This window comes from Spea bombifrons, chromosome 2 (genome assembly GCF_027358695.1).
Source record: "Spea bombifrons isolate aSpeBom1 chromosome 2, aSpeBom1.2.pri, whole genome shotgun sequence".
NCBI lineage: Eukaryota > Metazoa > Chordata > Amphibia > Anura > Pelobatidae > Spea > Spea bombifrons.
In genome coordinates, this window is record NC_071088.1 from 139,783,630 (window position 1) to 139,799,907 (window position 16,278).

The following is a 16,278-nucleotide window of genomic DNA, read 5'->3' on the forward strand; positions in this document are numbered from 1 at the left end:
CTGGGGAAGGCATGAGACCCGCCGGATGCAGCGAAACAGCAGGAAGTCTCTCTGATAAGATAACCCTAATACAAGAACACTTCCTGTTCTGTAGGATTATTCCTCCCCATTCAGCTATCAATGTCGTGTTAAGTTAATGATTGGTACTTAAATTATTGGTAGATTTGTTATATTCCACATAAACATATTTCCCATAATACCTCATTTTTAGTGTTATTAAAAAAAATATTATATTAATATTATATTTCTTATTACTTATTACAAATACAGTGAAATATCGGAGGGCCCGAGTCTCCCAGAAACTCCCTCTCTCTTAATGTCTCCCTACCGTCTCCACAGACCGCTTCCGTGTCCCTGTCTCTTTTCCCAGAGCTCCACTTCTTCTGTCTTCTTTCTTCATCCGCTTCTCCCTGGTATCGTTGACCAGGCCTCCCGGAGCGCTTCCTCAAAAGGGTGGAAACATGGCACGCACCACGTGGACGCATCATCTCCGCTCTTCCTCCAATCAGGGAAGAGGGAGTATGTGGAGGCTCCGCCCTTTTTGAAAAGTGCTCTGCTAGGCCTGCTCATTGGAGCTGATAACGAAGAGAAGCAGACGAAGACGAGGGAAGAACAGAAGTGGAGCTGTGGGACGGAGACACCTAAGTGATTGGGAGAGAATTTAGGGAGACATTGAGAGTGGAAGAGCGTGAATGAGAGAGTGAGAGCATGAGAGACTAATAGTGCGTGAGAGTGTGAGAAAGCGTAAGAGTGAATGAGAATGGAAGAGCATCAGAGTAAGAGAGAGTGAGTGAATGAGAGTGTGAGTGCATCAGAGAGTAAGTGAGAGTGAGAGAGTGTGAGTGAATGAGAGTGTGGGTGTCCCAAGAGAGTAGGATCTGTCCCGAGTGCCAAATACTCTATTTTTCATAATAATAATAATAGAGAATGATATAATTAGTAAGCAAACGCCGGTCATTCTTAACACAACGAGATAATAAAATCAAGAAGTTCATCCATAATAAAGATCCAATGAAAGTTTATTTTTTTTCTTCCTGTAAGTGCGCTTCTGGCCGTTATTTATATATTTATCAGACGGCGGCCCTCGGGGACGAAGCCATCGCAGCTCCCCAGAAGAAAGACGGATCTCTTCTATCTCATTCTCTGCTCTGGCGGAGGACGCAGAGTTTGTAACGCAGCGCAGTGAAGGGGGGGCGCTGAGGCAGTTAAATCCGGCAATTGAGGACATATGGAAGGACGGAGACAAACACCTGACCCGATTTAACCCCCCGATTCCAGCAACGCTCGGCCCAAAATGATTAAAAAGACGGTGTTTCATCGGGGAGATCTGCAGGCCATCCAATCACCGGCGCGGAGCGCGGGGCATCCGGGACGCTCTCAAGGTCAAGTCTCACGAAGGGAAATAATGCATCCGAGCGGAGCGAGAAACGCTTCCTGTGACATCATCTTCTTCTGTCTCCGCAGGGACGGCAAATCTTACTTATGGACCTTAAAGGGACGCAGAGGCTGAGGGCCACTCCCATAGGCTGAGGGCTGCTCCCATAGGCTGAGGACCACTCGCAGAGGCTGAGGGCTGCTCCCATAGGCTGAGGGCTGCTCGCAGAGGCTGAGGGCTGCTCCCATAGGCTGAGGACCACTTGCAGAGGCTGAGGGCTGCTCCCATAGGCTGAGGACCACTCGCAGAGGCTGAGGGCTCAGCGGGTTCTTACCCCATCCGAGATCACAGCGGGGAACCCCAAAACCAAGCAAGAACTGCTCGCTTTCAGGTCTCTTTCAGGTCGCACTGCCGCCGGATCGCAGTCGGTTAGTGAATAATGACCTCGGCGCGGGAATACGGCGAGGCTTGTCAATCAAGATTTTTGTAACATAACGAGACGAGGGCCCGAGGACCAGCAAGAGCCGAGTGGCAGCGAGACGCCTCGGGGGTTTGCAAACATCGTTAATGAAACGTCCGCTAAACAGAGGGACTCCTCTAACGAAGCAGCTCGCCCCGGGCAGTCTGCACGCTGGCATTTTTAGCCGACATACTGGGTTTGTTGTATAAGAAGGACCTTCGGAGCGGCGAGGAGCCCTCAAGAACGAGAATGACCAACGGATACATCTACCGGATGACGAGCGAATAGGAAGTGGGAGAACTCTGCCGGTGGCAGGCGGACAGTTTCTATTTAATTTCTATTTAATATGGAGTCAACGTAAGAAAAAGATGTGATGTTCCGGGGTCGGGACCTCAGAGGTCTCGGTTTCCATCTGAAGAAGAGACCTCCGAGGTCCTGAAAGCTTACGTAACGTTAGATATATTTCTATGTTGGTCCAATAAAAGGTATCAAATCCAAAGAGTCTACGAGAACCAGGTAGACGACATCATTTACCAGCGTTGGGGCAATTTTATAGATACATACATGCCCCTTTTATGCCCCTTATAGGAGGTGGAAGGGGGGTGCAGGGTTAGCTGCCCCTGCGTATGGGGGTAGTAAATAGGTAGAACCGGGTAACGAGCAGCGCCAACAATCACCGTCTGCCCCCGAGCCTCTCATCCAAGACCGCCATCTCAGGAATGGGTTTTTGGTCGGCGACCAAATGAGGTCAGAAGCTTATTAAAAATAAATTAGAGCTCGTATGTTTTCGTAGCGGTCGTTACACGGTATCTGCACGCCGTTATAACCTACTTTAACCCCTTAAGGACAATGGGCGGTTCCTAAACCCATTGAAAACAATGCATTTTGAGCCTGTACATGTACGGGCTTTGTCATTAAGGGGTTAAGCTGAAGCTTCAAGCTGAAGTTTATTTTTATAACAAAATGATGTTCTGAATTGAAAAATATTCAGACGGTCAATAAAAAATACACGTTATTTATCAAATATACATTTGGTCATCGACCTAAACACACAGTTGTATTTATATAGTAACAATATAAAAAAAACAACATAAAATAAATAAATACAAATAATAATAAATATATATAAATATATACGATATATAAATCTATATATTTTAACTAAAGGGATATAAGATGTATCTTCATTATATATTTGTTAACCACCCCATAGATATATTGTGAGTGCTTCATAAAAATATAACATATAATAATAATAATAATAATAATAATAATAATAATAAGATAATAAAAATAATGAAATACCAATTCCAATAACAGGATCTATCATAAGAATCAGGGTCGGTATGTCTGCCCCATTAAAAGGCGCGCTTGACCTTGGACTGACCTTCGTGGTGTCATCATGTGATCGCTGGTACCGTTTCCACCGGCAGCCGTAAATCCCGGTTAGACACGACAGACATAACTGCGGCTCGTAGTACTGGAGCGGTTGGTGTTTTACCATAATCTCTCCCCGGCTTCAGCATCCGGCTATTAAATCTCCATCGGCTCCGGAGCTGCCCTAGGAATCCAACGACAAATAATTCAATGTACACCGGAGCGACGGAGAACGGCGCTTAATACCCCCTACCCCGGTAATCCCTCCCCGGGGGTATGTGGGGCCGACACACAATGTGGTGCATTACCATTATTAGTAGTTTTACCACGTTTTAAGCCTCTTTCACCGGCCTTCACGTTTAATTGAAATTTGGTAAAGTCTTAGATTCAGGAGCCGTATGTCTACCCCATGCATGTTTAATCCCCTCGCTTTATTACCCTCTACCACTTCTGCTGGGAGGCTGTTCCATTTATCTACCACCCTCTCAGTGAGACCTAAAGCATCAGAGGTGAATGGAGAGACTCCAGAGACCAAGAAATTATCTTTTTTTTATGCAACCCTTCCAAGTTTGCATTGAAATTACGGGGATTAATGCTAGAATGAACTCCCAGCTGAGGTGGTAATACAGTGAGGGGATTAAACACGCATGGGATAGACATACGGCTCCTGAATCTAAGACGAGACCAACGACTGATTAAGGTTTGACTCTTTACAGCAGGAGAAACGGGTGACTAGCTGGGGGCCGACGGGGGCCGATCTGCCGTCAGGTTTCTTGTAACAATCGAATGAGTGGGAGATTCCCCGCCGCGTTTCTTTGTCTCGTTCCTTAAAATCATTTTTCAAAGGCCGACGGATAACAAGAAAAAACCTCTTCATTCCCAGAAAGCCGATGATTTTCATTTCCTTGGCCCTCCTGTTTTCTGCCCAATTCTTTTTTTTCTTATTAAAAATTTCACCCCGCATTTTGGGGGCCAAAACTATCTTTTATTGGCTGCTTTAGAGCCGTAACTGTCATTTCATTGGTTGAGATTTGTTCTTAGTTTTTGGTTTTTCCAAATAAAAATAATCTAGCCCAGAAAAAAAATAATAATAATAATAATGGGGGGGGATTTTTGGAAATACATTTTTTTTTGGCATAAAAAGTGTTCCAGAGAAGATTAAAGCTTGAAAGACATTACAGCATTCCAGGCACCTTAGAAAGAAGCTGCAGGACAGGAGCTGCAGCTTCCCGTCTCCTCCATGGTCTAAGGGGGGTTTATAAAAATGAGATAAAACAGGACTCTCCAGCAATTGTACAACTACAACTCTGATCACCCTCAGCCAGCCGATATCTAGCTTTATTCAGGTGCCCGAAAAAGAAACCGTTCACGACGGCTGCTGAAAAGCTCCAAACCTCCGGCTTCTCTAATAAACGATGAAAGAAAAGCTTAAATCTCTCCGTGTTTCCCGGGGCAGATTGTGGCCCCCGGGCCGGACGCAGTGCGGGGGGGGGGGGCAGATTAAACGGCGTCGCGCGGCCTCATCGTTCCAAGCGACTTCATGAGCCGCGCAGGGTCAAGAATTCACGGCGGGATCATCCGGGGGTTTAGCGGATTAGTGGGTGCCGGATCCGTGGCGATGGATCGTGGCCCCCGGGCCGGTAATCTGCCAACGCCGACTAATAGCCGACTTAAAAAAAAGTCAGGTTCTATACACTAAACACAAGCAAGGTTACTTTCAGCAAATATTATTAACCCCTTTGGGACTGGGGCTTTTTCACACCATATGGTTGTTAAAGCATAAACTCCCCTTTTTGGATGAATCCGCAGAAATCTACATCATTCGCTTCAGGAGAAGTGGGGCCTGCTTTAAAATCATGCAAAAAAAACAATCATTATTCCTGATAATAGATACAATTTTACATTTATTTATTTTTTAAATCACATTTGGCTGGATTTTTCCGCATCCAGATTACTTTAGATCACATTTTTTATACTATTGTTTTAAGGGGTTTTGGGTAGAGATTTTTTTATATATCATTTTTGACTTGTAAGGCTAAGGGACACTTTTTATGATAAAATAAATTTGACTTTTTTTTAAAATTTATTTTACGAAGATTTCATTTCTGTCCCCCCCCCCCATTTTGTATGGTTTCTCCCGCTCCTTCTCCTGATCTGGCTGTGGTGAATACACTGTGATCAGAAAGCAGGGTTCCATAGGCCAGCGCTCCTGATCGCAATACGTGCGATCAGCCAGCAGGGGGAGTAATCGGAGATCCCTGCACTGTCTAGAAAGACCCCGCTGAGTCTCTCCTGTCCTCTAGTGAACTTCCAGTGGGTGTCAGCACTGATACCTACTGGGAGGAAACACCCTTGTATTGGCACGGAATGGGGAGGAAAAACAGGGGCGATATAGCACAAAGAGAGTGGTCTTCTGCACCTGGGGAACATCTGGATCAGGTGAACACCGGAGAATGCATACTGCGCATGCACTGCTGGTTTGATTGACACTCTACCTCCCAAGCTCCACTGATTCACTGGGGGGGGGGGTTGGGAGGTCTGCATAATGGGATTTAATGAAGTAGAAGTGGGAAGTTTACTTCAAAAGGAGGAGAGATGTCAGAACGAGATATCATAATCTAAAACTAGAGGCTTAGATGTAAGAATGCAAGGAAGTTTTATTTGCTGAGATGGTGGTAGATACGTGGAACAGCCTCCCAGCGGAAGTGGTAGGGGCTAATACAGTGAGGGAATTTAAACATGCATGGGATAGGGAACGACTGATTATGGTTTGATTCTTTACTGCAGGAGAAACGGACGGACTAGACGGGCCGAATAGGGCCGATCCACCAGCAGATTGTCGGTTTCTAATGGTACCACTCGCTACAAAACACAGGCAAACATCCCAAGGCCACACGGAGGTCAACGCTCAGCAAACGCACAAAGGCCCATTCTTTCTTCTTTGCACAGGGATCAATATTAGTCAGCGGGAATAAACACCGGGGGGGGTGTCCTCGGAATCAGAGACGGGAGATAACAGAGCGGAGTCTGATCACGTGATCATTGCATTCTCCAGATTCTTTCCTTTTTCATCACTTTATTCAGATTGGAGAGTTTGGGAAATTTCACGTTTCTGTTACTCAACGTTCTTTCGTGCAAAACACATAAAAAAACCCTCAAGAGCAACCAGATCCGGCATTTCCTCTTTTTTTTTCAAAATTAAAAAAAACAAAAAAACAATTGCCGTTTCTATGGCAACAGCCTGTCAGTGACTGTTTTTGTGTCACATGACAATTTAGTGTTCCCAAAAACAATAATATTATTCCTCAATACAAATGATGTTTGGAACATTGGACAGAACTAGGAATGATGTCACTAATGCTGCATTTAGTCATTAGTGCAAGGTTGGCCCTATGTTTTTTGGGGCCCCCTAAGCAAACATACTGGAGCCCCACCTTTAACAAAAGTAATTAAAAATAATAATAGTAATGCATGAAATGAGGGGCTCAATATTAATGATCACACGTGTGTTTTAAATAAAAATATTTGTGATTTATGGGGGATTTGGGTCAAAGCTGCGTAGATCTCTGCCCTGCACCATAGCCAGGAGCTTCTCGGGGGAGGTTACAGAGAGCTCTCCTTCCTCTGGGGGAGGGGCTTTAAAAGGGGTGGGGCTAAACCCAGGCTGCCTTAAATGGGTGGGGAGGAGGCATGGTCTAATTGACCAGAGAAAAGAAGAAAATGACCCGGAGAACCCGGAATAAAAAGTCTTCACTTGGAGACTCCGGGTCAAACAGAGAGAGTTCCTGGTTACGCTCTTCATACTCCAAGAGGCCCCAAGCTGTTCGATCTGTTTATATGACGGCACCACTCCTGAATAATCATAAAATTCAGCAGAACTGCTGGAAAATGCAAGAAAAGAACAAATTTAAAACTGTTTGATCCAACGAGACTCCTGCATGCGCATCGGCAGAAAGTGCTCCCATTGGGCTCTATAGGTTCACTTTCCTGCCAACGCAATGTCCCTTTAAAATCAACCACAGACTGCGGCTTCGGATTGCAGCCCCGGGTATAAAGACGCAGCAATTGTTATGACATCTGAGAAGGAACCGCATCCATCCCGGCGCATGGGCAGAGACGCTTGGACGGTAACATTCCAGATCAGAGCAGATTGTATCTGTTCTCGGTCCGGTTACAAAAATATTTACTTCCACCTGCGCGTGAATCCGTCTCGGTTTACAGAGGACACTTAAGGAAACGTTCCTGAAAACGTAAACAGCTTCTGGATGTTCTCAAGTCGCGCAAACAAACCGGCAGGTTTATCAGCAACGCTCTGGGAGCGGTAAACAATTATCAGAGAAGTTTTATGGATACGGTAATGCAGCTACGTGCCACAGAACCGGTGCCTGATACGACATTTCTGACATATTCTCTTCGGAGGCATGAAGCCCGCCGCGGAGCCGCTAGGACCCTCCTACGTCCATGCATGTAAGCCCCTTGAGGAAGTTAGTATGCACCGAGAGTGCAATCCCCAGCTCAGCCACTAGTGCTGAAAGGCCTGGTTTCAGATACCTCTCAAGCATCCCATTTTAAGTGGGTCAGTCCTGATTTGCAGGCCTGTTCTGGGATTTAGAATGTGTCCAGCCTGCCCGATCCTTTGGCCTGGTTTCAGACTTAAGTTCGCCCCAGTTTTCCTTCCTCCAAGAGTCCGAGTCCTAGAGGTCATGGCACCTGACAGCCCGGTCGTAGGAGGATTGGTTCCTACAGGCAGAACACCTTTTCTCCTAGTCTTTCCTTTATCTTTGACCAACAGTCCAGCTCCTGGCAAAGCAGCCATTCCACATTCCACCATGTTCTATGGCGGCAGAATGACAGGATATGACATCACACCCGTGCATTCTGTTTAACAACGATCCACATCCTGTTACACATAAAAAATAAATATCTCGGTGCAAACCTTGAGAAGTGATCTTCTGAATCGAACATTCCATTAGTTGCTATGACACTAATCACATGTTGCTACAGCGACAACACCAACCAATCAACCGTATAATTAAAATAGTCATTATTTAATTAGAAGCCAATCAGCGCTAAAAAAATAAAAAAATAAAAAAGTTTTTAAAAAATCTTTCCATTTTTCCTAGTATTTATTTTTTTGGTATTAAAATCATTTTAAATAAAAAAAATAAAAAAATAAAACACCACCATGCCAAAGACTTGTCAACCCTTCTGGAGGCTCTTCTGCTCATAAACGGATTCATGTGAGAAGCGTTTGGCGGCGTCTTTTTTATAATGAAGTTCATCTGTTCTCCCAAATGTTCAGCGAAGAGAAAACCTCGGATGTCTCTCCTTCGCACATGCGACACAGCGACAAAAAAAAATACAAAAAAAAAAAAAAAAAATGCGCATCCAGGGCGCTGACCAATGGAAATGAAAAAATAAATAAATCAATTTACAAAGTAAAAAAATGAAGCCAGTTAGAATTATCATCGTTAGTAAATATGAACCACGCTTAAAAAAACAACAACATAATAATCATTATATGAATTTGATGAAAGAAGTAAAATAAGGCAGCCAGGAAAATACTGCTGGATTTCACTGTTAAAATTTTACATTCTACCAATTTGTGGACAGATCGGCCCCATTCGGCCCCCATCTAGTCGCCCGTTTCTCCTGCTGTAAAGACTCAAACCTTAATCAGTCGTTGCCAATAAAAAAAAACCCACAAAGACCCCGTATCCAGGAATCAGCAGAATTATTTAGAATACGAGACGAAGCCGGACAACAAGAATACGATGCTCTGTGGGCTGATCTTCTGGGGGCCGAGAGAATATCAGGGCCACCATAAGAGACCTTGGGGCCCCGGTAAGAACCTATGGACAGGACCCCATGCTCCTCCCAATGCCCCACTGCATGTAACTACCCTCGCCCAGCCTCATGCTCCCAACGGGGCCACCATGCCCCAAAGTGTAGGAAGTGGCCACCAGGCAAGGGTCCAGAGATGGGTCGCATGCCGTGATAGTCCTGGGTAACAGATCGCAATTGTCAATGAGGGGGCCTGGAACGATAGAGACCGGCCCCATGCAGGGGTATCAGTTGTACCCCAATGATGGTGGCCCTGGAGAGATACCCCGACTGGAATACCTGTCTCTTCTGTAATGGAGTTATAGATTCAACTGTTTACACACCATTAATACGTTCATGACCTGGTCGCGTGGAAAATAGAGTGCGGTAATTGGGGGTCCGCGTAGCCTGCGGTAATTGGGGGGTCCGCGTAGCCTGCGGTAATTGGGGGGTCCGCGTTGCTGCGTTTCATATTGATCTCACATTATACAATCCGTGTGCGCCAGCCTCCGTATCCATGTATGATTTATTAGTATGTGTAACCGTGACCCGCGATAACGTGAAGCAATCCATCACCCCGCTGCTACTTTGCTGAAAATCACAATTTTAAAACTAATTACAGAAATAAAATAGAAACATTTTATATTCCATGACCCCAACCACTTCATGCACAAAAAATCCAATCATTCCGGTCAAATTTGCATCAATTCCCGTTTTCAAAGAGCCTGCAGAATTCTGGTACGTCATATGACACAAAGAGGCAGCGTTGGGTTAAAAGACTGTTGCTGTAGCAACAAAAAAAATAAAAAGTTTGAGTCGTTTTTATGGGTTTCAGTATTTTGCTGAAATTGTAAAATGACAGATCTGTTTAGATTGAGACGTTTAGGCTTTCTGTACGTCTGTCCGCGGTTTGCGGTCAGCAGGTTGACTCTCAGATGGAATGCAAGGAAGTTTCATGTTACTAAAAGGGTGGTAGGTAAGTGGAACAGCCTCCCAGCAGAAGTGGTAGAGGGTAATACAGCGAGGGGATTAAACATGCATGGGATAGACATACGGCTCCTGAATCTAAGACGAGACCAACGACTGATTATTATTAATAATATTAGTAACGGGCTACGGGGCAGGAAATATACAACGTATTAGATTGCATAAACGCGATGTATCCATAATAAAGTGAAATGTATCCAAGACTTGATTTCTCCGAGATACAAATAGAAAAAAATACAAAACAATACAAAATACAATGTATCTCATTCCCGTCACCGCCTGTCATTCTTACACATTGGATTTAATAAAATACTTCGGCTGGGGGGGGGGGGGGTTCGTATAAAATCACTGAAAATAATTAAAAAAAAATTAAAAGAAAAACACAAATAGATCTGGAAACATATTTTACATTAAGACGCTTATCCGCCAGTCGATTTTGTTAGAAGATGTTACATGCAACTCCCAATACCCTCAGCTGGCCGGGAGTAATGGTAGCTGCGGTGCAACAACAAACTCCGAGGGTGTACGGTCCACTGACGGAGCTGGAAGCGAGCAGCCTCCGCCGTGGCCTCATTTCCTTTTGTGTGGGAATGAAAGGGAGGCGGCAGAAAGAATGCTGGTGAATGAGCTCTGCTGAATGTGTTACGTCACGACGGACCCGCCACTCTCTCGCGTTTCCATCCGCAGCTCCCAAGGTTTTGCATCGCTCATTTTACTGTGAATTACATGTCATCATGGGGGGGGGGACTGTGACATGTTTAAAGGGACCTTAAAAACTACGTCAATTAACCCATTATGCACCAAGGCACAGTCTTTTCTAATGTTGTATAGAATCCAAGAGCGTCAATATTAACGGTGTTGTTCCACTTATACTTAATATGAAATGCGCTTCTATGATAAGGAGTCGGGGGGGTTTAGTAGATCGGGGGTCAGATAACAGAGCGAGAATCATACAAACGGCTGGTATGCAGCCGCCTGAAAACATTATAATACGGGGGGGGGACTACAACTGGGGTAAAAAAGAAAGCATGCTAGTAATTTAGGTCAGCGTTCGCTTTTACGTTAGGAAGATAACTTTGTATCAAAGCACGGAAGGTTTCCGAACGTTTTACAGGTGTCGTTTCTGTCTTTTCAAACACCGCAGGTGAGCCGGAAAGCGCTCTTTTTCACACATCAGCAGTCGGGTGCCCTCCCAGTCCCCTGCCGAGGGATCCCGCCACCTCCCCCGGACCCTCGCAAAGTCTGCCACCGCATTTGGTCCCAGACTCGCAACATGGAAACTCTCCCTCGAGAGCTTGTGCTGCGTGGCTGCGGCTCCGGGGTCTGTGAGTCACAGCAACTCTAATAAAGACCAATAAATACTTCATATTTCACAAATAAAATAGCAAATATCAGTATTGTTAATATTTTTGGTTTATTTGACCTGATAGAACAGGACTGTCCAACCCGAGATTTTATTTGGCTGCAATTTACATGATCTTATTAATAATAATAATAATAATAAATAATAATAATAATAAATAATAATAAATAATATTATCATAAATAATAATAATAATAGTACATATTATGGATTGATCCATTTTTAACTATTCACACACCTACAGTTAACTTTCTATTACGGCAGGGGTTAAAATTTAAGCTGTAATCCCCTCCTCTCCCCCCAGCCAGGGGCTGATCCGCTGAGTAGCTGCACTGTTGCTTGCATTTCGTCAGAGCTGGCGACCGGCAGCGTTTCAGGAGAAGGAATTTGTTCTGACATAAGTGTATTTGGCAGAGGATCGTCGTGTCTTAGCTCACGCGAAAGCTTTGCCAGGACAAACAAGTCGTGTTTGCGCGTTCTGTTCCCGGCCTCTGCATTTTACAACAGCCTCCCCCGGGCATCTCTCTCCAGCCAACGCCGTGGACTATAAATCCTATGATGCTCGGCCCGTGTGGACAGGAGTAGGAAGAGTGCCTGGCTAGATCTGCCTCCGGGCGATGGCAGCCAATAGCTGGGCACCGGAGAAACATGGTCCACGAGCCGGTGGGACCAAGGACCTTCCGCGAACGTGGCCCAAGCTCACGCCTCTACCTGGCAACGGATCTAGGAGGAGATCGATAAAACCAGAGCGCTAAAGCAGTGGTTACTGGTTTTATCTGAAGAGCTTGCAATCCATACTCCGAGTCTATCAAACCCAACACAAGAAACAGAAAGAATTCACATCGGCCAATCGGTCTCCCACCGGCCCGTATATAACGCAAGATAATCAGTAGCCATTTGGCCAGCTTGGGCGTGAGATGGTCCATATGTAGGTGGAGAGAGACCGTGTCTGGGACATCTAACCTTTCAGCGGGATTCTGAACCGATTATTCTAACGGCCAATATCAGCATTAAGGTCCTTCTTCTAGATTATTCTAAAGTAGTCCTCCTGTATCTCACAAGCTGAGCCCTGCAGGTCAAAGACTTCCAGAACCTTCACCAACTTGCCGAGTTCCATATGGAAGAACCCACGCTGACTTTAGGCAAAGTCCACAGATTTCGGTGGCTGAAGGCCAACATTTGACCAGCGATGAGGAGTAGGATCTCTAGAACGTTCCTTGCTCTATCTGCTAAACGGCTTTACGTATGGATTGTTTTGGTAAATCCACGTCTCTCACCAAGTTAAAGATCGTTTAAGAGCCGACAGAGGAGATGGAGGACAGAGTGCTGGAGAAGAAGGGTCACGGACGAGGTGGTGGACCTCAAGAGGCAACAAGACAGGTTGGGGATAGGGCTGATGGTGGAACAAGAGGAACTTTAGTTTGTGACGCGATCAAATACACATTTTATACTTTTTACAAAAACATAGGTCTAGCGGAACGCGGGAATCTTCTTTGTGTGTGGGGGGGTCCTAATGGAGACGCAACGTGTTGGCATCAGGGAGGGGATGCAGCGGGGGAGCAAAAAGAGCGCCAGGGGTTGTTAAGACGACAAGTTGCCGGGAGGGCGGGAGGCGTCGGATGAGCACAGGGCAGCGCCTGGGGACGGAACCAGGATCACTCCCAGTCCGACCAAGATTTTCCGAGCTATATTTAGAGAAAGATGTAATATTCCAAGCGGCCAAAACCGACTCGTTTTCCACCTCCAGAAACAGCACGGGATTTAACAACAACCGCGCCGGTTCCGGGAATCCGGACTCCAACCCAAAGACACCGAGTGACCTCCGAGGGAGAGTACAGACAATGTTACCCTAAACCATACCTGCCAACACACCAAAGACTGATACGAAATTACCGCTACCCCAAAAACATTCTATTCGTGCAACCGGATAATAGATTTAGAAGAATAATGGGGTTTTTTCACCCCGTTTAATTTATGAAGCCGTTCCCTGCTGTTTCTATACACATTATCGGGGCTTTTAGGGCTGTAGAACCCGGCGACCCCCTCATACCCAGCAAACATTCTGACCTCCTAGAAAAGAGGGGCATCAGGGGAGGAAAGAGGGGCTCGTTAATGAAGTAATAACGACTATCGAGACATGCGAAATGTTCCTGGGGGGGGGCCACCAACCAATAAATCAATTCTTCTAAGCAGTTATTTCATAGAAGAGACTGATTGAGAATATGCGATGAGACCCCCAAGTAGCGGCTTCGAGGGTCTTTAAAACATCATTAACAGCCATATAAAGAAAGAAAAAAAAACGAAATAAAGACAGAATTCCCAAACAGCTGGGAAAAAAAAGAGAGCGTCAGCTCCGGGCTAACGAGCGTCATGATAGTTTTAGAATGCCGTGAACGTTTGGTAAAGGAGCGCTGCGACCACCGCGTGGCTTTAATGCATCCAACATCCAACAGCTGAGGGGTCCGGTCATATTTTTGTGGCGTCCCCCTTACAAATGCATGGGGGGGGGTTCTGCAGAAGCTGCAGCTTCTCTTATTATTACCGTCAGTAAGCCCGCTTAGAAGGTCCTTTAATATGAATTATTACGCGAGACGCCCAGAGACGCCCTAAGCCCGTCCTATGACATCATATCCGCGCACTGTGCGCTGCAGCTTCTCCCTAGGGACAGTATTTTATTTCTTTCAATAGTGTGTATTAAATTCTTCAGAAATCGCTTTAATCCGTATTCCCACCTGGGTCCTCAGAAGACGGCCAGGAACTAGATTGCAAGCCCAGAGGCCAAGTCCTGGACTACGATGTGTCGGTGCGTGTAAATGTATCGTTACGGAGGGGTAAAGCCCTGCGTTTATATCGTACGGCGCTACGGAATATGTTAGCACCCAATAAGGAATAGCAATACTCATTTCTCCGGACATCCGGACAGCACGACCCTCATCATTTCATCTAGGAGGTCGGAGTGTTTGCTGGGTATGAGGGCATCGCAGGGTTCGACGGCCCTAAAAGCCCCGATAATGTGTATAGAAAACCCCTCGTGATCTATCGGTTTGGATCGCAATGATCTAAAATGCTGCAAATTAACGGAATTCTCGCAAAAACAGGAAAAATCCAGTGATGTTGGGCGGAGAATAGCCAATCACTGCCGCGTTTCATATAAAAAGTGAGAACAATCTCACACCCGCCAATTACAGAGAATGAACGAGCGCAGAAGCGAGTGAATGGGAGCCGAGTGTCAGCACATTCATCCGCGGCGTCTCAATGGCACAGCTGCACAAAGAAACAGAGAATACATCCCAACAGTCCTGGCTTTTGCGGGACAGTCTAGCTTTAAGGGTTCTACTTAGCTGCCCCACTTTGCCAGGCAGTGGGGGTCACGGGCCGGTTGGGGGAGATCCTCGGTGTTGCAGTAAGGACCTCCATTAAAGTTCCCTTACGACGCTCTGAAGCCGAGTGCCCCTTCCTGTAGAGTGGCCACGCCCCAACCCCACCCACCTTCTGTGTTGGCCCTGCCCAGTCCTGACATTACCCCCTGACCATCAACACCCCCCCCCCCCACACACACACACACACACGCGATGTTAGGGGGTCTGCATTAGGTCTTTACCACATTATAGGGGCTTTTAGGGCAGTAGAACCCTGCGATACCCTCATACCCAGCAAACTCCTAGAAAAGAGGGGCATTAGGGGAGGAGAGAGGGACTGATAATATGAAACAGGGACACTTGGGAGGTATGCTGCACACTCTCTGGGGATTTGCAGGCTAATTGGGGATAAAACTGCTCTAAAAGTCAAAGAAAAAAAGAAAAATCCAGCTTCACCTGCGCAGGAGACGTCATCCTTTATTCAGATAAATCACATATCAGACGGGGAGGAATAATGCTTTGAAAAGAACAATGTGGGATATTTAGCATAACAATGAAGTTACATGCGATACACGTGACGGGCTCAGACAAAAGCATGAAAAGTGGGGGTTTTACCTCGCAATTTGTTCCACTGTTAACCCCTGATGTGCAGGGTGCTGGGATACAAAAGGTTCAAAACCGCTTAGGGAAAGATCCTCATCAGGAACGGGTTCTATTTCTATATATTAGATATATATAACGCCGATGTTATCAATAGCTCTGCCCCCTGCCATACCTGTAACCACACCCCTAATCTGTATGATTATTCCTCCCCGTTACATCATGCCTCCCATATTGTTAAGTTACTGATTGGTCCAGACAGCCTTTGGAAGCGCCGGGGAGGAGAAGGGAGAGAATATTATTATTCTATGAGGCAAAAATAGATTTATCTCCCCGCCGTTTCAGGACTCAGGAGCCGTATGTCTATCCCATGCATGTTTAAATCCCCTCACTGTATTACCTTCTACCGCTTCTGCTGGGAGGCTGTTCTACTTATCTACTACCCTCTCAGTAAAAGTTAAGTCCCTTATAACAAACCCTGTGGACCCTCCAGGTGAAACCTCTCCTATGTGACCCCTTCCCCGTGTCAGGTACATTATATATATATATGTATGTGTATAGAACATGCCACATACAGAGGGATTATCGTTTTGTTCCGGGAAATCTAAGGCAGTTGGCAGGTATAGATTTACAAACAAGAAGGACTCAGCGAAGTGGTGTTCGAGAGGAAGAAGCCCTGCGAGTGCCGGGACTGGAGGGGCAGATTTTATCTCATTCACAATGTACTCGGGGAGGAAACAGCTGGGCCGGGGCAATCCGCCAACGGGAATCCGAGTCTACGGACGGCGTTTCCGGGTAACCCGGAGACCAGGAATAGCCGAGCCGTCGGCAGATCGGATCCGCCAACCCGCCGACACCTACTCAGGATACTCCGGGCAATCCCTGCCACACTGGGACTCTAGTTCATGAAACAATTACAAATGCATGCCTCCCA

General features: G+C 46.0%; 1 protein-coding gene across 2 annotated transcripts in view; it reads right to left on the bottom strand.

The window, feature by feature from the left end:
• The window catches only part of GDPD5 (glycerophosphodiester phosphodiesterase domain containing 5), a 69,701-nt gene that overhangs the window by 41,072 nt on the left and 12,351 nt on the right, over positions 1-16,278 (bottom strand). For both annotated transcript variants that reach the window (XM_053456717.1, XM_053456716.1), the window contains exon 2: positions 3,223-3,396. In XM_053456717.1, coding sequence (XP_053312692.1) covers positions 3,223-3,339 — 117 coding nt within the window. In that variant the 5' untranslated portion in view covers positions 3,340-3,396. The remainder of the gene's footprint in view (positions 1-3,222; positions 3,397-16,278) is intronic.